The following is a 21,319-nucleotide window of genomic DNA, read 5'->3' on the forward strand; positions in this document are numbered from 1 at the left end:
CTGCCATTTCCTTGCTGTGACTGCCATCCATAGAGGCCGGTGCGGCTCCCAGCACTTTTTTTTTACTCTTCTTCTGCAGGCCCCATTGATTCAGTCCTAAAAGGTTCGTCTGTCTGATTCGTAGTTAGATTTACAGTTTGTGATTGTAGATGCATTTATAAACAAGAGAAAGTAAACCACTAGCTATTTTGTTTCTTAAATTTTGGAACATGTATCTAATTACTCATCTATGAGAAAAGTAATCAAAGGACACAATGTAAAAAAGATGAATTTTGAAAAGTTACTTATATATGGAATTACTAGAGCTTAATGTGGCTGTGTTACCTTAAAAAATTACTGTATTGAAATATAATTCACATGCCTTAAAACTCACCCCTTTAAAGCATATAATTCAGTGGGCTTTAGTATATCTACATGCAACCATCACTGATATCTCCTTTTAAACAATTTCATTTCCCCTCAAAAGAAACTCTGTATCCATTAAGCCATCACTCTTCTTTTCCTTACTCTTCTCCACTTTTGACAACCATTAATCTACTTTCTATCTCTATGGATTTATCTATTTCGCACATTCCACTTAAATAGAATTATACAGTATGTGGCCTTTTGTGTCTGGTTTCATTGACTTAAGCATAATGTTTTCAAGGTTCATTGTATTGTAAACTTATATGGGTACATTCATTTCTTTTTACGGTTGAACAATGTTATTTCTACTTTTTATGCTGGTATGAATAATGATACTATGAACATTCAGGTGCAAGTTTTTATGTGAGCATATGTTTCAATTCTTTAGATATATACCTACGAATGGAATTGCTGGATCGTATGGTAATTCGTGTTTAACTTTTTGAGGAACTGCCAAGTTGTTTTTTAAAGTGGCTATACCATTTTACATTCCAAGTCACTTTTTGAGTTTCTCCTTTTTGCTTTAATTATGCTTTAAATTATATGGTTTTTATTTTTGTCTTTTCTTTCATTCTCCAAATTTTTATTTAAATTCCAGTTAGTTAACATACAGTGCAATGTTAGGTTCAGGTGTAGAATTTTGTGATTCATCACTTATAACATCCAGTGCTCACCACAAGTGCCCTCCTTAATCCCCGTCACGTATTTAACCCATCCCCCTACTTCCCTGCCCTCCAGCAACCCTCAGTTTGTTCTCTGTGGTTAAGAGTCTGTTTCCTGATTTGCCTCTCTTTTTTCCCCTTATGTTCATCTGTTTTGTTTCTTAAGTTCCACATATGAGTGAAGTCATAAGGTATTTGTCTTTCTCTGACTGATTTATTTCACTTAGCATAATATTCTCTAGCTCTACCCACACCATTGCAAATGGCAAGTTTTCTTTCTGATGGCCGAGTACTATTCCATTGTAAATATAAACCACACCTTCTTTATCCATTCATCAGTTGATGGACACTTGGGTTATTTCCATAATTTGGCTATTGTTGATAATGCTGCTATAAACCTCAGGTTACATGTGCCCCTTTCAGTCAGCATTTTTGTATCCTTTGGAGAAATACCTAGTAGTGCAATTGCTGCATTATGGGGTTCTATTTTTAACTTTTTGAGGAACTTTCATACTGTTTTCCAGAGTGCCTGCATCAGTTTGCATTCCCACAAACATTGTAAGAGGGTCCCCTTTCTCCATCCATATCTTCACCAACATCTGTTGTTTCCTGTGTTGTTAATTTTAGCCATTCTGACAGGTATGAGGTGATATTTCATTGTGATTTTGATTTGCATTTCCCTGCAGATGAGTACTGTTGAGCATCTTTTCATGTGTCTGTTAGACATCTAGATGTCTTTGGAAAAATGTCTGTTCATGTCTTCTGCCCATTTCTTAACTGGATTATTTGTTCTTTTGATAAATTCTTTATGTATTTTGGATATTAACTCTTTATCAGATATTTCATTTGCAAATATCTTCTTCCATTCCATAGGCTGCCTTTTAGTTTTGTTGATTGTTTCCTTTGCTGTGCAGAAGCTTTTTATCTTGATGAAGTCCCAATAGTTCATTTTTGCTTTTGTTTCCCTTGCCTCCAGAGTATCTAGTAAGAAGTTGCTACAGCCTATGTCAGAGAGGTTGCTGCTGTTCTTCTGTAGGATTTCCATGGTTTTCTGGCTCACATTTAGGTCTTTTCATCCATCTTGAATTTATTTTTGTATAGTATTCCACATCTTTTCCCATTCATCAGTTGCTGCACATTTGGGCTTTTCTCATAATGTGTGGTTTTTAGATATCTTTATTTTATTTTATTTCATTATTTTTTTAATGTTTTATTTATTTCTGAGAGAGAGAGAGACAGCGTGAGCAGGGGAGGGTCAGAGAGAGAGGGAGAGACAGAATCTGAAGCAGGCTCCAGACTCTGAGCCAGCCGTCAGCACAGAGCCTGACACAGGGCTCGAACCCACGAACCATGAAATCATGACTGAGCCAAAGTTGGACGCTTAACTGACTGAGCCACCTAGGCACCCCTAGATACCTTGATTTTATTTATTTATTTATTTATTTATTTATTTTTGATACCTTGATTTTAGAGTTGCAAACTGAGTGTCTTCTGAAAGAAGTTCTTATTGTAATATCAATTTTATCTAAATGAGTCAGAAGTATTTATCACTACTTTATCATAACCCTAATTTTAACATATTGTGTCTGGTCTAAAAATAGAATGTAATAAATGAAGCTAATTTGTTAATTTTGTTAACAGAGTGGGAGGCTAAGCAAAGAACTGGATTTAGTAAGTCACCATGTGAGGACAAAACTTGATGAGCTGAAAAGGCAAGAAGTGGCAAGGTTACGCATGCTAATTAAAGCAAAATTGGATTCCCTTCAAGGTAAGTGCTAAGGAACAAGTAGGGAAGTTTCAGTAGTTGGTTGTGGAGATCAGCACATACCATGTTTTTCTAGTCAAAATTTAATGTTTGATTAAAACTGGTATCTTAGAGCACCTGGATGGCTCAGTTGGTTGAGCATCGAACTTTGGCTCAGGTCATGATCTCATGGTTTGTGAGTTCAAGCCCTGCATCAGACTTCCTGCTCTCAGCCCAGAGCTTGCTTCAGATCCTCTCTCTCCCTCTCTCTGCCCCTCCCCTGCTCACACTCTCTTTCTCAAAAATAAATAAACATTAAAAAGGAAAGTAGTATCTCATTATTAGTTGGATAAAGATAGATTTTTTAAAGAGAATACTGTTCCTACAATTGGAAAGCCATTTGGGAAAAGGTACAATTAGATCTCTATCTCATATATATCAGAATAAGTACAAATAAATCAAAGACTTCAGTGTAGAAAATAATGCCATAGAAGTACTAGATGGCAACATAGGTAAATTTCTTTTTCTTGGAATGGCCTTTCTAATTATGAAACAAAATCAAGAGGCCAGATTTGACAAGTGGGAAGGCCCTTCAACCTGGCTCTTATGTCTTTGTGCCTCCATAGGTTGGTTATCTGGGTGGCTCACAGGCATTAATAAACATCTGAACATTTACTCATGATGAATAGTAGTTCTTAAACTTTAGATTGCATAGACATCACCGGGAGAGCTAGTTAAAAATGCAAATTACTGGGAGCACTTGGGTGGCTCAGTTGATTGAGCGTCCGACTTTGGCTCAGGTCATGATCTTGCAGTTCATGAGTTCAAGTCTCACACTGGGCTCTGTTGTCAGCACAGAGCCTGCTTCAGATCCTCTATCCCTCTCTCTCAGTCCCTCCCCTGCTTGCACTCTCTCAAAAATAAATAAAACCTTTAAAAAAATCTTTTAAAAAATATAGATTACTGGATCCTACCTCTAGATATTCTGATTCTGGGGATGAGTAATATGCATTTTAATCCATATATGACTTCTGGTCAATGGATCATATCGGAGAAATGCTTGTGAAGAGCATTAAACTCTCTGCCAGTGAATAGATGTAGAAAACAAGTACCAAATACTCATTATCCTGGGATTAAGGATATCAATGAGAGGTAAATTGAACTTAAAGTGGTCAGAGATAGAAGGTAATTCCATCCTTGAAGCTAGACCTAAGGTGTTTTGAGATTACTTTCTTCTTAGACAACCTCCATCCCCTCAATCTTGGCAGTATTTTCCTAACTCCAAACGGGCTGAATTTCATTACATAAAGAAAACTGATGCTTAGAAAACTTATAAATATTTTCTCATTGATTCAGAATTTATGAATTAAAATCTCTAATAATTTTAAGAAAGGCTTAAAGGGTCCTTTTTTTTGGTGTACTTTTTAAAGTAGGTAACACATTCACATGCATTAAAACCAGAAAGTGTAAGTATAAACATACAGCAAAAGTGCTCTGATATTTTTGTACTCTATCAGCTCCCCCTGCCCTAAACATGATCTTCCCTGTTTATATAAGCAAATAAAAATAAAGGCCTTATTTTTAATGCAAAAGATAGCATGTAATATGCATTTTGTGCCTTGTATGTTTTGTTTAATGACATATTTTGGAGATCTTTCTGTATTAGTACATAGACACCATCTTCATTAAAAAAATTTTTTTTACAGCTGCGTAGATTTCCATTGTATGGATATGCCATAATTTATTTAACTAGGCCTCTGGTGATGGGCATTTGGGTTATTTCTAGCAAACATCCTTGTACATATATCACTATCTATCCATGTAAAATTATCTGTAGGAAAAATTCCCCATAGAGAAATTGTATACATGTATATGTGTTTGTAATTTTGATAGATATTGCTACCTCCACAGAGATTGTATCAATACATACTCTTACCAGCAATAATTTCTCACATCCTTGCTAATAGTATGTATCTTCTAACTTTAAGAATTTTACCATTCTGGGGTGCCTAGGTGGCTCAGTTGGCAAAGTGTCCAGCTCCTGGTTACAGCTCAGGTCATGATCTCACAGTTCATGAGCTGGAACCCCACATGGAGCCGCACATTGGGCTCTGCAATGACAGTGCAGGGCCTGCTTGGGATTCTCTCTCTCCCTCTCTCTCTGCCTCTCCCCTGCTCATGCTCTCTCACTCTCAAAATAAAAGTAAAAAAAAAATTTTTAAAGGCAGTTTTACCATTCTGTTAGATGGTATAATAGTGCAGTTTTAATATGTATTTTTCCTATTTTGAGTGAGGTTAAGCATCTTTTCATGTATTTCACTGTCTGGTCATATCCTTTAGGCCTGGGTCTTATAACAAATCTTTTCTTCATTAAGTAAGATGTGTACACTGCCATAGTAAGAATTCAGTGAAAGCTTAACTGAACTAAATTTAGCAGTTTCTTACTTTCTAGTATAACAAAATGTTCCAGGCTCATCTAGTACCTATCCTGCCCCGGCCCTGGAATGAGCCATTTCTCTGAGGATTCCTGGTTCTTTTTAGTGGCAAATGATATTGCAGACCAAAGACTGGCACTAGGTGTGCTTATTGCTTCTGGAATATATTTTCTTCTTGGCATTTTCATCGGACAGAGGTAGGAAATATATGCATGTCTATATACATCGACATATACATGCACACACATTTTTGTATATATAAATGTATACACATACACATGCATATGCCTGTAAAACACATATGCATATATATATAAACATATTCATAGTTTAGAAATAAATTTACACAGGGGAGCCTGGGTGGCTTAGTCGGTTAAGCGTCCGACTTTCACTTAGGTCGTGATCTCGCGGTTTGTGGGTTCGAGCCCCGCGTCGGGCTCTGTGCTGACTGCCGGCTCAGAGCCTGGAGCCTGTTTCAGTCTGTGACTCCCTCTCTCTCTGACCCTCCCCTGCTCACGCTGTCTCTCTCTCTCCTAGAAATAAATAAAACATTAAAAAAAAAAAGAAACCGTTTACTTTAAAATTTCAAGACGTTCCATCACTAGATACATTGTCAAAGGGCAGTTTTCCCATGCAATTTCATATGACACTTGGTAAATTCAGAAATGATGGAAAAGCTAAAAAGTAAACNCTGTGACTCCCTCTCTCTCTGACCCTCCCCTGCTCACGCTGTCTCTCTCTCTCCTAGAAATAAATAAAACATTTAAAAAAAAAAAAAAAAAGAAATAAATTTACACAGATAGTGCTAAGTCCCATCTATATCCAGATTTATTCCTTATATTCCATGATTCCATATTTGTACATTCCTTTTTTCTCAGTGAGAACCCAGACTTTTAACAAATCAGCACATGTGCCTATTTTGCTCAATTCTATTATCCAACTGAAATAGTCCAGACTCACTTAACCCATGCAACTGCAATAAACGGTAGCTGGTTTTAAAAAAAATTATTCACAAAGAAAAACAAGTGATATTTCTTTAAAAATAAGTCCTAATCCGAATGAATTTGCCTGAATTAGATTTTTATTGTTTCATAAAGGATTCACTGGCGCAGCATACAAAAAATTCCTTCATAAAAATTTTAGAACAATTCTTTCTAGAAATTCTACTTAGGGGTTCCTGGGTGGCTCCCTCAGTTAAGCCTGTTTCTTGGTTTTGGCTCAGGTCATGATCTCATGGTTCATGTGTTCAAGTCCCACATTGGGCTCCACACTGACAGTGCAGGGCCTGCTTGGAATTCTCTCTCCCTCGCTCTCTGCCCCTCCCCCCCATAATAAACTTTTTAAAAAAGATATTCTACTTAGATCTTTGATGAGGACAGTATATTAAGCTTATCTAATTAAAAGTAGCAAATTTGGTAGTTTTCCAACAGTAAGAAAGTTTTTACTATAATTATACTGATAGTCAACTAGCCTTTCTAAAAATAATAATAAAGTGTACATATTACATTGTATTCCATCCTAGATTCAAGGACATTACCTTTGCTTAGAATAACAATATGTACAATATTCTAAAAGAAAATATCAACACTTAATCTAAAATTTTGAATAATCTTATAATATTCTATAGGAATAAATATGAATGTTTATTCTTATGTATCATTTATATTAATGTTTCTAGCTTTTATTACTTTATTATTTTCCATTTTCATTCAGATACGGGCATAGACCATCATGCTCTTCTAAAACAATTTGATCACCTAAACCACCTGAATCCTGACAAGTTTGAATCTACTGATTTAGATATGCTAATCAAAGCGGTGAGAATAATTCCAAAAAGTGTCTTTGTTGTGCTTTTAAGGTTTGTAATTTGATAAATTTAATGAAGTGGTAATAGAACTCTTAGATACTCTCTAGAGTATCTTTAAAGGGAGATAGATAGCTTAACCCCTATTACTACAGAAAATAATATGGACATAACAATCTGAAACCCCTTGCTCACAGTTCCAAAATCCAAAGCACTATAAAAGTTGAAACCTGGCGGGGCGCCTGGGTGGCTTAGTTGGTTAAGTGTCCAACTTTCGCTTAGGTCATGATCTCACAGTTCGTGGGTTTGAGCCCCACGTCGGGCTCTGTGCTGACTGACAGCTCAGAGCCTGGAGCCTGTTTCAGAGTCTGTCACTCCCTCTCTCTGACCCTTCCCTGCTCACGCTGTCTCTCTCTCTCTTCTAGAAATAAATTTAAAAAAACATTAAAAAAACTAAAAAAAAAAGTTGAAACCTGGCTTGAATTATAGTAAGGCTATTTATAGTTTTTATTTAGCCTACTTCATTGAATATTCAGAGACTTTGCTGAGGAAGTATTAATCTTTTTGATTATAGACTCTGCAAAGATATTCTACAATATGGCATATATGTCATAATTCTCTTTCTAAAATCTAGAAAATTCTGAAACACATCTGGGCTCTGGGATTTTAGGTAAGAGTTTATAGACCTCTCATGTTGTACTGTATGGAGTTATCACACCAGATTGTTGTAGCCTGGGTATTAGTTTAGTTAAGAGGTTAGAAACTTTTAGTTTTCTATACTGTACATATTTGATATAGTCCCGTCCTTCTTTTTAAAATCAATATATATATTACTTGCTTATGAGGAGCTTTCTAAAGTTGAAGCTTGCTTTGAACTATGAGTTTCTTTGAGTGCTTACATCCTGGTAATGATAATGACTAAATTAAAATGATAGAATTTAAGAGTCCAGTGATTTCTGGCCCTTCTACACAATCTTCTGTTAGAGAGTATGCTGTATGCAAGAACGGCTTTATTTATATTTTCAAACACTTCTTGTAATTTAATTTAAATATTATAGGCCACAAGTGATCTGGAACATTATGATAAGACTCGGCATGAAGAATTTAAAAAATATGAAATGATGAAGGAACATGAAAGGAGAGAATATTTAAAAACACTGAATGAAGAAAAGAGAAAAGAAGAAGAATCTAAATTTGAAGAAATGAAGAAAAAGCATGAAAATCATCCTAAAGTTAATCATCCAGTAAGGATTATGACTTTATAAACCATAATTAGATGAAGATACTTCTTTCGTATCAGTAAAATTTTATCATAAGTTATTAGTACCTTAGATTCTTAATTCTGCAAAGCTTCTCGAATTTGTATTTTATTTTCAGTCTATATACATAGATTATATTTTGTTTTGAGCATTTTTCAAAAATTGATTCACAGGGAAGCAAAGATCAACTAAAAGAGGTATGGGAAGAGACTGATGGATTGGATCCTAATGACTTTGACCCCAAGACATTTTTCAAATTACATGGTAACAGATTTGATACAAATATTAATATTTATATCTGCTGTTTTAAAAATTATAGTTGCTTTTCTTAACTCATTTTTGCCAAGGTCTGTTATTGAGTCCTAATGACAATAAATGTTTAGAGTTTTTCTCTTGGATACTATCATGGTCTTTATTGCTGATCTGAAGCATGAAATATTTTAGGTTAGTAGCTGTGTCTTTTACTTGCTTTTACTGCTGAGTCATTACCACTTATGGCAAAGTCCTCTGTAAACTGAAGGTATTTCTGTGACTGGCTAGGTTATATCCAACATGCTTTATGCTGTGACATTAAGATGTACTTTACTCCTATATCATATTGTTTCACTTTATATTTTTGAAAAAACTGGTTAGGATATATTTTTCTAAAAGCTATTATGAGTTATGAATAAGTAGTAAATTGTTGTCAGTTGGACTGATCTGAGGCTTCATGAAGAGGAGGAAACATTTTTCTGTAGCACATGGATGCTTCATGTCAGTACAACTTCAGCAAGCCAGTTGTAAAGAGTTGCATTTTAATTATTTATTTTCGAAGGCATTAAAATCAATTTTTGTGTTTGTGACTTTTAAACTTCAGATGTCAATAATGATGGCTTCCTAGATGAACAAGAATTAGAAGCCCTGTTTACCAAAGAGGTAAATGAGTTCAGTAAGTGTTCAGTGTTTTTGCTCTCTTTTTTCCTTTTATTATCTTCCTTTCTTTTATGTTGGTTTTAAACTTTTCTTTTTAGTTGGAGAAAGTATACGACCCCAAAAATGAAGAAGATGATATGGTAGAAATGGAGGAAGAACGGCTTAGAATGAGGGAACATGTAATGAATGAGGTACGCTTTAAATTTTTAAGATTATATGTTACTTTGATGGATTATTCAAGTTCTTGCAATAAATCTTACCACAAAGTGGGAAATAAATATACAGAATAAATATTTAGTTGGATTTTGCATTTTTGATCCAGAATATTCAGTAAATTCCCTTTAGTGTAGATAAAATTATTTTCTAACTACTTTAAAAATATTTTAAAATTTAAAAGATTTTTATTTAAAAGATTAAGATGCCATTGCATATCTTGTAGACGTAAAAAAATAACATAGTCCAATATTTGCTATTTTAAAAGGCTGCATTTTTATTAAGAAAAATCCAAAAAACCCAATACCCTGATGGTTTATCATAACAGATATTTACTTCTCGTTCACATTATTAAACTGAGAACTTTGATCATAGACATCATAGGCAGGGTAACTAAAGCCCACTATTTTGAGTTAGTGATTTTCACCTGATATTTGACCTATTGGTGATGAATTGGGATTTCTGTTAACTGCTGGCATCCCAAGTGCTAAATGAATTTCTTTGGTCATTACGAGGTTCACTTTTGTAACTTAATTTGCTGTAGGTTGTAAAAGCCATTGAAGAGCATTGGGAGAGATTATCAACTTTAATTTTGGTTTAGATCATTGTTTTTAAGAAAAATATTGAGAGTATTTTAATGTAAACTTCTTTACTCTTGGCTAAAACAGTCCTCTCTCTGGAAAGGTTATTTTTCTTTGGATTATACATGACGTGGTAAGGGAGGAAGACAGTAATAGCCTAACCAGTTAGATCAGCAAACTTAAGGATGGTGATCTTTGAGGGTAATCAGGGGTATAGATATCTCACTGAAATCTGAATTATACAGAAAATAACAGTATCTTTTTTGATTCTAATATAATGTTGAGGGTTCTAGTTTTCTTCCCTCCACCATTTCTGTGGATGTTAGACTAGCCTTAATTGCTGTATGTTTATGTAGTAGCGTCTGTTCGAAGGCAATTTCTAGTAATATGAAAAAGAGCTATATTATTTACATAAGCATTTTTTTTTTAATCAGGTTGATGCAAACAAAGACCGACTAGTGACTCTAGAAGAGTTTTTGAAAGCTACAGAAAAAAAGGAATTCTTGGAGCCAGATAGCTGGGAGGTAATAACCTACTTGAAATGGGATGTATGGTTCAAGAAATTCTACATCAGTTTATTCTCATTTTTAACTTTTATCCCCCATTATGTTTGCATGTGGAGCCTTGCTATCTTGGCTTTTCATGTAAAATGTCACTATAAAATAATGAACTTGATTTTTTGGAAAGCTTGTGGCAATTGACCTTTTATTTATAATCAAGTGTTGTATAATTAGAAGTCTTTTTAAAATTACACTTTTTCTAAGTGTGAAAATTAGAAATATAGATACATTTATTTTAAAACATTTTTAAAATTTTATTTATTTTCTGAGAGAGAGAGGCAGAGTGTAAATAGGGGGAGGGGGGCGCAGAGAGAGAGGGAGACACAGAATCCAAAGCAGGTTCCAGGCTCTGAGCTGTCAGCACAGAGCCCGAAGCGGGGCTTGAACCCATGAACCATGAGATCATGACCTGAGCTGAAGTTGAATGCTTAACTGACTGAGCCACTCAGGCGCCCCGAAATATAGATACATTTAAGGAATAAATCAGAATGGTAGAATTATTCCAAGGTAGACAATTTATACATTGTGTTATACCAGTTTGAAAATAGTTTGTATATATAATGTATGCACACATAGAACACAGTATATAGTGTACTGTCTTATTTTTAAATTACGTGCACACATAAACTCCTGTCTCTATATTTTAAAAACGGTTTCAGACTGTATAAATGGCTTGTATGTTTGGGAAATTCTGTTTTTTTAAAGTTAAAAATATTTCATGATGCCATTCCTTAAAAAACATAGTTTAAAAATGACTCCTTAGCTGGGCACTGGGGTGCCTCAGTGGGTTAAGCATTTGCCTTTTGGTTTCAGCTCAGGTCATGATCACATGGTTCATGGAATTGAGCCATGTGTCAGTCTCCACACTGACAGTGTGGGGCCTGCTTGGGATTCTCTCTCTCTCTCTCTCTCTCTCTCTCTCTCTCTCTCACTCTGCCCCACCCCTGCTTGTGCACACGTACTTTCTCTCTGTCTCTTTCAAACTAAATAAATAAACCTTAAAATTAAAAAAAAAAATTTACTCCTTAGCATTCAGTTGTGTGGTTGTAGCATAATTTATACAACCACTCAAACAGATTTAGCCATTTGGGTCAGTTTCTTTTTTTTTTTTTTTTTTTAATTGTAGTAGTTAACACTATGCTGACTCTACGTGTTCAGACATTTTCAGGCACCTATGATGATTTGCCTGGGGCTGAGTCCTAAGAATAAAACTATTCTCAAGGTTTATGAGCATTTTTAGTTTCTAACTATGCCTTGTCAAATTGCTCAAGAAAAGTGCCCCAGTTTATTCCATGGTTTACTGTGCATACACATTTTTTAAAGAATAGTTGAGAGGTAGCAACCAGAAGAGACTGAAGAAAAACATTGTCATTTTCCATAGAAAATATAAAAGATCACCATTTCAATTAGATTTTTGATTGTCCAGAAAATAGCTCCAGATAGGGTGACCAGCTTTTCTTTCTGGTTTACCCTGGAATGTTTCCTGGGATATAGAAGGTTTTGGTGCTAAGCCAAGGACTGTCCCAGGATGACAGTTTATCATCTTAGTTTGAGATTAAGGAAATCAGCTTTTTTTGTCATAAGATTTTTTTCTACATTTGTAATATTTCTGGAGTTTGGTGAAGAAGAGAAGAATGCTAGAATTATTTGAATATGCATTTCCTTTATTGCTTCTGGTGAACTCCATCGATAGATAATTGCATATTTTTTTCATTTGGACATAATTTTAGATTTACAAAAAAGTTGCAGGAATAGACAAGGAATTCCTAAAAACCCTTGCCCTAGATTTCCCATTTTACTACAATTATTCTCTCTCTTTTTCTCTCTTTCTCTATTTTTAATCTGTGCGCATGTGTGTGTATTTATATATAACATACATAATTTTCTTGAGAGTAAGGTGCACATGATGCTGCTTTAACCTTAATAGTAGACTGTATTTTTTGCAAACAAGGATTTATCTTGCATAATCATATTAAGATTACCAATGCTACACACATAATACTTTTCTCTGGTCTCTAGACTTTGTTGAGATTTTTGTCAATTTTCCTAATATTGTCCTTTGTAGCAAAAAAATACCCAGGATCATACATTGAATTTAGTTGTAATGTCTTCCCAGTCTCCTTCAATCTGGAACAGTTCCTGAGTCTTTGTATCTCATGGCATTGATATTTCTTAAGAGTATAGACCAGTTATTTTATAGAATATCCCTCCATTTGAGTCAGTTTGCTCTTTGCTTAGGATTCCTACTTTCAGTAGGAATACCACCAAAGTGATGCCAAGTGCATCATATCACTCAGCATATGCTGCTAATTATTCTCATAACTGGCAGTGTCAGTTTTGATTATTTGTTTAAGATGGTGTCTACTAGTTTTCCCTACTATTTTCTATTTTGTAATTTAAAAAGTATTTTGTCTAACTCTCCATACTGCCAGAATCAGAAGTCAGAATTAGAAAAAAAAAATTCACTCAACATCATATCAAAAGCATTTCCAAATACTAATTGTAAGCATTATTTTAATAGTTATTGAGGTGCTTAAATGTTTTCTCAGGGCTAGACATCCATTCTTTTACTGTTTATTTTTTATTTATTTATTTATTTTACAAATAGTTTATTGTCAAATTGGTTTCCATTTTTACTGTTTATTTTTAAAAGACGGTACTGCTATAAATACATTTTTATATGTAGCTTTTTATGTGGTTAGGGTTATTTTATAGAATGGATTCTCAATGTAGCATTACCAAGTCCAAGGGAATCTTTTAAGACGGTTGATATATTTTGTAAAAGTACTTCTTGAAAGAATTGTACCAATTTACATTATCACCAGTAAAAAATGAAAGTGCTATGTTTTTTTTTAAAAAAAGAAATTTCTGAGGGTGTACTGTGAGATTAATTATTTACCAGTTTTAGTATCCATTGATGATTCTAGCCAGAAACAGTTGTTATTATGATTGTTGACAAATGGTGATTTTCTAATCATCATTCCTTGTACATTTTATTAGTTGGCCTTCTACAGTAAGGAAAAGCTATCTCTTCCCCCATCTCTGTTTATTTGAGGGAGGCTCATGGCTTCTTATTTTATTCAATAAGCTTGAATCCTTACTCTCCTTATTTATTTTGATGACCAAATTGCCCCAGATTTGGCTAGTGGCTTTTGTGTCCTCTTGGCATGTTACCTATCATTCTTTGAGGACTTCCTTACTTTTTAGCACAATAAGATGTTCAAGGCTCATCTTGTTCTTTCTCATCCCACCTCTAGAGTCAGCCATTTTTATGAGGAGCACTGGTTCTTTTCAGTGGACATTGATATCACAGACCAGGATCTGGGCACTGGATATGTTCCTTGCTACTGGAGTATCATTGCTTCTAGGGTTTGTCAGATAACAGAGTTGGGGAATTTAAAAAACAATGTGTATGTATGTGTGTGTTTATATTTATATATTTATATTTGTATTATGTGTTTGTGTATATGTACATATTATACACACACACAGATACATCCATATTCATCTTCATATATTTAGCTATCCATATATATTAAAATTTAAGGAGTTTAATGATACCTCCTTAAATTTCAGTCCAATGCCTCCAATTTCAGTACAACATTCTACCTCTTTTTCTTTCTATATTTCATTTGAAATCTGGCTCTTCTTTTTCACAATATTATTCCACTTATTTCCTCAATCCTAGGATGTACAAAGTATTTCATAATTGCTAAACTCTGCAAAACAAGAATTGATTGTTTAGATTTTTGTTGTTGTTTTTAACCTGAGCATGTAGTCAGAATACTGTGATTAAAAGTTTCTTGAGTCAGTTTTTTCCCTGTTCCCCATTGTGTTTTATTCACTTAAAATAAAAGTATTATTTATTTTCTTCTATTTATAGTAAACTTGGGGAGTTTTCCTGTCCTTGTGGATTTTATTCTCTTTTTTTGAGTGTGTGAAACACTGACATGTTTCTAAAAATCAAATCTGTATAAAAAAGGTGTATTCATAGAAGTATGATTTCTTTTCCCACATTTGCTCTGTCCTTTCTACCCAGTTCTCTTCCTTGTTTTGTGGGTAACCAATTTCATTAGTTTTGGGTTTTTCCTTTCTGCTCAAATAAGTATATAAATATATATACTTTTTCTTATCTCTCCTTTCTTACCAAAAAGATATAATACTATACATACTCTTTTGTACTTTGCTAATCATAGAATTTTAAAGCTGAATCAGATCTTGTGGTGTATTTAAGATTATTTTCTCCTTATTTTTTTTTTCTTTTAGACATTGGATCAACAACAATTCTTCACAGAGGAAGAACTGAAAGAATATGAAAATCTTATCTCTTTACAAGAAAACGAACTTAAGAAAAAGGCAGATGAGCTTCAGAAACAAAAGGAAGAGCTACAACGTCAGCATGACCAACTTGAGGCTCAGAAGCTAGAATATCATCAGGTGGTATTTTGTAAAATGATTGTGGCATTAGAAAGAATTTTAGGTGCTTTGTTAAAAGCATGTGCTTTTGTAATATAATATTTCAATGTACTATTAGCTATAGTATTTTAAATTTTAGTATTTTTTAAAGTTTACTTATGTTTATTTTGAGAGAGACAGACAATGTAATTGGGGAAGAGCAGAGACAGGAAGAAAGAGAATCCCAAGCAGGCTCCACTATGCCAGACAGACCCCACTGTGAGTCTCAAACCCATGATCTCATGGGATCATGACCTGTGCTGAAACCAAGAGTCAGATCCTTAACTGACTGAGCCACCCACGCACCCCAAATTTTTGTATTTTTAAAACGACTTTGTTGAATATGAATCTAAATTTTAATTTTTTAAGTTTATTTATTTATTTTGAGAAAGAGAGAGCATACATAAACAGAGGAGGAGCAGAGAGACAGAGAGCAGAGAGAATCCCAAGCAGGCTCTGCACTGTCTGCACAGAGCTATACATGGGGCTCGATCTCACAAACCATGAGATCATGACCTGAGCCGAAATCAAGAGTCAGATGCTTAATTGACTGAGCCACCCAGGTGCTCCAATTAATCTAAATCTTAAGAGTTTGAATATCTCATTTTAGAAAACAATTTTCAATTAGTTCGTTGTGATTTATCAAAAGTCACGAGAAAATCAAATAATACCTACTTTTAAGACATTCTTTTTCCATTTACTAGGTTGTACAGCAGATGGAACAAAAAAAATTACAAGAAATTCCTCCATCAGGGCCTGGTGGAGAATCAAAGTTCTAGCCACGTATGTAACTTTATTTCTTCGTTTAAGGATATAAAAAATTTATTACAAATGTAATTTCAAATCATTAATATCCATGCTAGTTTCTATATATTTGTGGAAATAGTGCAACTTGTACTACAGAAAACTGACAAGGCTTCTAAAATTTTTATGCATGAGTATATTTCAAAAACTAAAGAATTTGATAGCTATATTTATGGTGAAATGATTTATTTCAACTTATTACAATTCTTTCTAATCAGTTATTGATATTGTCAGAGAACATGTTTTTTAATTGTAATCTGATTGGCTAAGTATTTTTAATATGCTTTATATTTATTTTTACATATATGTACTTATACTGAGATTATGTATATATACAAGATATTTTTTTTTTGAACAGACATTTAAAGTCCGAAGTCCACCAGAACTTTGAAGAAAACTGTTCAATCAACATCTGAGTCATCTTTTTACCACCCTTCCTTTTTCCTCTGCTCAATAAATATTTTAAAGCATATATGAAATAAAGGAAGATACGTTTTAAATGAGAACACCTTTTTTTTAGAACACAGGTACTTAAAGGTCGGAGTCTACCAGAAGTAGGAGGAATACAGGCTCAGTATCTGCTCTCACTTTCATACCTCTCTTCTTTTTAATTTGCTCTCCTTTAATGATTTAAGTAAATGGCCATAATTATGCCATGATGCAATGAACTGTTTAAGTGAGAAAGCTCTGTAGTGCTTTTAAAGTAAATTTATATTGCTGTCACTTACTCATAAAGTTAGTCCTTTTGGGTGCTTATCATCCCTTGTCTCAATAAGTCTCTTTGATGGTAATAATTTTTCTCCTAAGAAGATCATAGTTTCCTCCCAGTGTTTCCTGTTAACTTCTTCCTCTTTTCAGCACATTTAAGTGCTAGAAATTCTTCTATTGAAACCTTTTGCTACCACTTCAGGTCATTTTATTTGTTTGTTTCTTTTTTCTTTTTTTAAAATTTTTATTTAATTTATTATTTTTTAAAAATTTACATCCAAGTTAGTTAGCATGTAATGCAACAATGATTTCAGTAGTAGATTCCTCAATCAATCCCTTACCTATTTAGCCCATCCCCCCTCTCACAACGCCTCCAGTAACCCTCTGTTTGTTCTCCATATTTAAGAGACTCTTATGTTTTTGTCCCCCTTATTTGTTTGTTTTTATTTTTGCTTTCAATTCTATCACTTAAGATCAGGTTCTGCTACATGTAACAGAAAAACCAAAGATAACAGTGTTTTAGTTTAAATACAAGTTTCTCCCTCTTATAGAAAAGAAATCCAGAGGTGAGTGGTGTCCAGGTTCCTACCTCTCTGCTCTGCTACCCTCATTGCATGGTTTTTATCCTCAAGTTACCTCATTCTCACTGTCCAGGATTGTTTTTGGAGGCAGTGGGGAAGAGGCGGAAAAGAAACTTGCCCCAGTTGAATCAGCCTCCTGGAGGTAGTTTTTCTGGAGGAACACACAGCATTGAAACTTGTATCTTATTGGCCAAATAGCTGCTAGGGAAGCTGAGAAATACATGTGGCAATTGGATCAGCTAAAAGTTAGGATCTTTAACTAAAGAAGAAGGAAAGAGGTCATGTTTGGTAGGCAACTTTTGGTTTTAACCCAGACAGCTTTATTGGCTGCCTAAATATCTGTGCACACTCTTCTGAAACACAGAAAACACTCACTTCCCCTGCCCAAAAAGGAAATACCCCAAATCCAGTCCATTTTTGCATATAGCTCAATGACCATCATCCTGTATAGTTTGCCTCTATCAGGTTAGGATATGGCGCCTAATGTTCTAGCCATCTACAAACTAAAAAGCAAGGTGTCTGCCTCCTGAGAATCAAATGCATAATGGTGGAATAGGTATAGGATAACTGCAATAAAATCAACCTTTTAGAAGAGGGGAAAATGGGAAACAGCAGCCTCTGATCCATAACACTTAAAAAGTACTGCTTGGCAAAAATAACAAGGTCTCTCTGCTCTGTCCATAAATATATTCGTTGGTTTTCCCATCAGGCAACCCCTGATTCACCTTTCTGGAGAATTCACATATATGTCTGTCTTGGAGATGGACAGCTTTAGTATTTCACTTTCTGTTATGGTGGGTTTAGGGGTTTGGGGATTGTTCTAGGTAGTTACAGGCTGTTGTAAGCCAGGTTTAGGGTTTGTGTTTGTTTTTGTTTTGTTTTATTTTTTGGCAACAAAGTTCCCTAAAAATGTGGGAAGTTTCTGGTCCATCTTTTTAAATTATTACCATGAGTAACCACAAAGATCTTGCTGGCTTCTGTGTTCTCTCTCTTCTCTTGAGTCTTAAATGAATGGTACCTACTTGAGACCATTTTAAACTATAGGCTTGGATGGGATATCAACAGTCTTAGTCTGATTCTTTTCCTTAGGATTGCTCCCATTACTTGGCAGAAAATTCTTAAGGGAAGGTTCATGAAAAGTTGAAGAAGCTTTAGCAGCTTCCTCAGAACCTTTACTGTTAACTGTTTCAGTTTGGAGTGTGGTCGTAGCTGACTTTTTAAGCTCTTCAGGCCTCCAGATTTGGAACTTTGTCAGTTTATTCTGTAGAGAGCAATTCCTTGGCAAAGCTATATTCCTTTCCATCTGTGCAGTCTTGTTAACCTTAGCCTGAATCACATCTCTTATAGGACTTCGCTGAAAGAGGCTAAAGCGGCCCACACATGCTAGCATTCTGAAGTTCTATCACCATTTCCTCCAACACCTTAACCTTAGGGGAATGAGGTCTCACTGCCCAAAGCCCTACCTCCGCATATAAGCTAACTCCATATATAAGATCCTTTTACTAGCTATACCTTACTTCTAGCTCCCAAATTCTACGTAGGTCAAGATTCCTGGTTGTAGATAATGGAACCTTCATTAGCTATGGAACACAATGGGATTGTTTAAGAGGTGCATATAGCTCACAGACTCTTTGGGAAGGCTGACGAAACAGAACCTAGGCTGAACTTCATAGGAGCGACATCGAAAGAGTGGGCTCCCAAAGACGCTGCTACTTTTGGAACAATCAAGAAACCACCTACCAGACCAGGAAGCCTCCTGCTGGATCAAGGAAACTGAACAGTTGCCAGCTCCAGAACTACACCACCTCTGCTGTGCTTTGCGTTGGCAAAAGTGGGTACTCATGTGATGCCTCTCCCCCACGTAACTTGGTTCTGGGCAAAAGTCTCAAGTGAGTGCATCTGACTGCCTGGACCAGTCATATCTGGAACCCTGGCTGCAAGGGAGGTTGGGAAATCATAGTGTTTAACTTTACTACCTCTGTAGTACAAGAAGGCGTGTTTAAAGCTGTTGAGTGAAATAATCCACCTCATGATTTTACATTCTCTCTCTTAACATTAATACTTTAGAACTTTTAGTCCTCATTTTACAACATTTTTAAATAATCATTGTGGGGGCGCCTGGGTGGCTTAGTCGGTTGAGCGTCCGACTTTCGCTTAGGTCATGATCTTGCGGTTTGTGGGTTCGAGCCCCGCGTCGGGCTCTGTGCTGACTGCCAGCTCAGAGCCTGGAGCCTGTTTCAGTCTGTGACTCCCTCTCTCTCTGACCCTCCCCTGCTCACGCTGTCTCTCTCTCTCGCCTAGAAATAAATAAAAATATTAAAAAAAAAATTAAATAATCATTGTGTATTCCAAAGATACCTCAGATTTTTTCTTTTCTTAAATCACGGATCCCAAAATTAAATATAGCAATCCAGGAAAGTTCTGCTTACACACAGATTTAAGAAACACATAAAAGTCACTCAATAGAATAGTGCTGTGTTTCTTTAGAGGTGGAGCAGGATTCCTGTCTCTATTGTTTAAATTGTAGGAAACATTAAAAAATGATCTGGCATATTTTTTTGTTGATGACTCTGTGACGAGAAACTGATAAGACAGGTATTCACTTAGGCTAAGCATGTTTAAGATATGGGCTGGGGATCAATCAGGAAGTAATTAGAAACAACAGTATTGTACTGTGATTATATAATATGATAAATATGGATATAGGGCAATCATGACTGTATAAGTCTATCAAAGTAATATGTTGTACACCTTACATTTGCACAATGTTATATGTCAATTATGTCCAAATAAAAAAATAATTGGGGAGAGAGTCACCTGGGTGGCTTTGTCGGTTAAACGTCCGACTTGATCTGAGCTTGGTTCTTAATCTCAGGGTCGTGAGTTCAGGCCCTGTGTTGAACATGAAGCCAACTTAAAAAATAATAATAATAAGGGGTGCTTGGGTGGCTTAGTCAACTATGCGTCTGACTTCAGCTCAGGTTATGACCTTATGGCTTGTGAGTTCGAGCCCCATGTCAGGCTCTATGCTGACAGCACAAAGCCTGGAGCTTGCTTCAGATTCTGTATCTCCCTCTCTCTCTGCCCCTCCCCCACTTGCACTTTCTTTCTCTCTCTCTCTCTCTCTCTCTCAAAAATAAATAAAAACATTAAAAAATTTTTAAAAAAATAACTGGATGAGAATTTAGAGAAGTTTCTTAAAATGATTTTTTAGCATGAGTAATAAAGGGTGGATACCATTGTAGACCTACCTCACAGTTTCCAGCAAATTATTATAATTTATATTTTAAAAAGGATTATTAGCTCAAGATTATTTATGAACTTAAGGAATTCCACTTTTTATAAGTACTAGGCCTTTATGAGTAAATATTGTTTCTTTTTTTATGTTTATTTAGTTTTAAAAATAGTTTATTGTCAACAGGGAATGTTGTTTCTTAAAGAGTTTCTAATAGTATTCTTTGCAACTCTGTTAGAAGTATTGGTCCTGTGTTTATACCATTCTTGTTAATACTTTTTAGGCATTAAGTAGTCTTTGGTTTAACTGACTTAGTGGTATGTATTAGTAATTTGGGTTTTTGTTTCACATATGAATTTTCATGGAGCATATAATTTTATAGTATACTTTGGTATATATAATGAAAATTAGATTTTAAAAGATGATAATCCTCTAGAATGCTAGACTCTCGCTAAAAGAAACTCTAATTTAGAAGTAATGCCAAAAAAGTTCTTTGAGATATGGCTCTACATTTTTTAACCAAAATGTGTTTACAACAGCATTATTTTCTATGCTAAATGAACAGATTTGTATCACCACAGCCTAAATGCACATCTGTTTTTCACATGAGGAAAAATATAAGGAAAATTTTGATGTTTTGTGAGAATGTGATTTTTTTTTAAGGTTCATTTATTTTTGAGAGCATGAGTGCAAGTGGGGGAGGGGCAGAGAGAGGGGAGACAGAGGATCTGAAGGGGGCTCTGCTCTGACCGCAGAGAGTTTGATGCAGGCTCGAACCCATGCACTGTGAACTGTGAGATCTTGACCTGAGCCTAGGATGCTCAACTGACTGAGGCACCCAGGCACCCCAAGAATATGATTTTTAAGACAGCCTTGTTAATAAAACAGGAGGTGAGAAATCTATTTTCTTTAGGAAGAAATTTTGACGAGCCTAATTTTGGTTAGTGCCTAACATTTAATC

General features: G+C 35.0%; 1 protein-coding gene across 2 annotated transcripts in view; it reads left to right on the forward strand.

Annotated features, from left to right (window-relative positions):
• Positions 1 to 16,334, forward strand: part of NUCB2 (nucleobindin 2) — a 36,646-nt gene extending 20,312 nt beyond the window's left edge. For both annotated transcript variants that reach the window (XM_039236713.1, XM_039236712.1), the window contains exons 5-14: positions 2,709 to 2,835; positions 6,960 to 7,063; positions 8,109 to 8,294; positions 8,483 to 8,573; positions 9,166 to 9,224; positions 9,320 to 9,412; positions 10,450 to 10,539; positions 14,842 to 15,012; positions 15,735 to 15,813; positions 16,193 to 16,334. In XM_039236713.1, the coding sequence (XP_039092644.1) occupies positions 2,709 to 2,835; positions 6,960 to 7,063; positions 8,109 to 8,294; positions 8,483 to 8,573; positions 9,166 to 9,224; positions 9,320 to 9,412; positions 10,450 to 10,539; positions 14,842 to 15,012; positions 15,735 to 15,809 (996 nt within the window). In that variant the 3' untranslated portion in view covers positions 15,810 to 15,813; positions 16,193 to 16,334. The remainder of the gene's footprint in view (positions 1 to 2,708; positions 2,836 to 6,959; positions 7,064 to 8,108; positions 8,295 to 8,482; positions 8,574 to 9,165; positions 9,225 to 9,319; positions 9,413 to 10,449; positions 10,540 to 14,841; positions 15,013 to 15,734; positions 15,814 to 16,192) is intronic.
• Positions 16,335 to 21,319: the final 4,985 nt, after the last annotated feature.

Source organism: Hyaena hyaena, unplaced genomic scaffold, assembly GCF_003009895.1.
Source record: "Hyaena hyaena isolate Hyena2069 unplaced genomic scaffold, ASM300989v1 scaffold_116, whole genome shotgun sequence".
NCBI classification, from domain to species: Eukaryota; Metazoa; Chordata; class Mammalia; order Carnivora; family Hyaenidae; genus Hyaena; species Hyaena hyaena.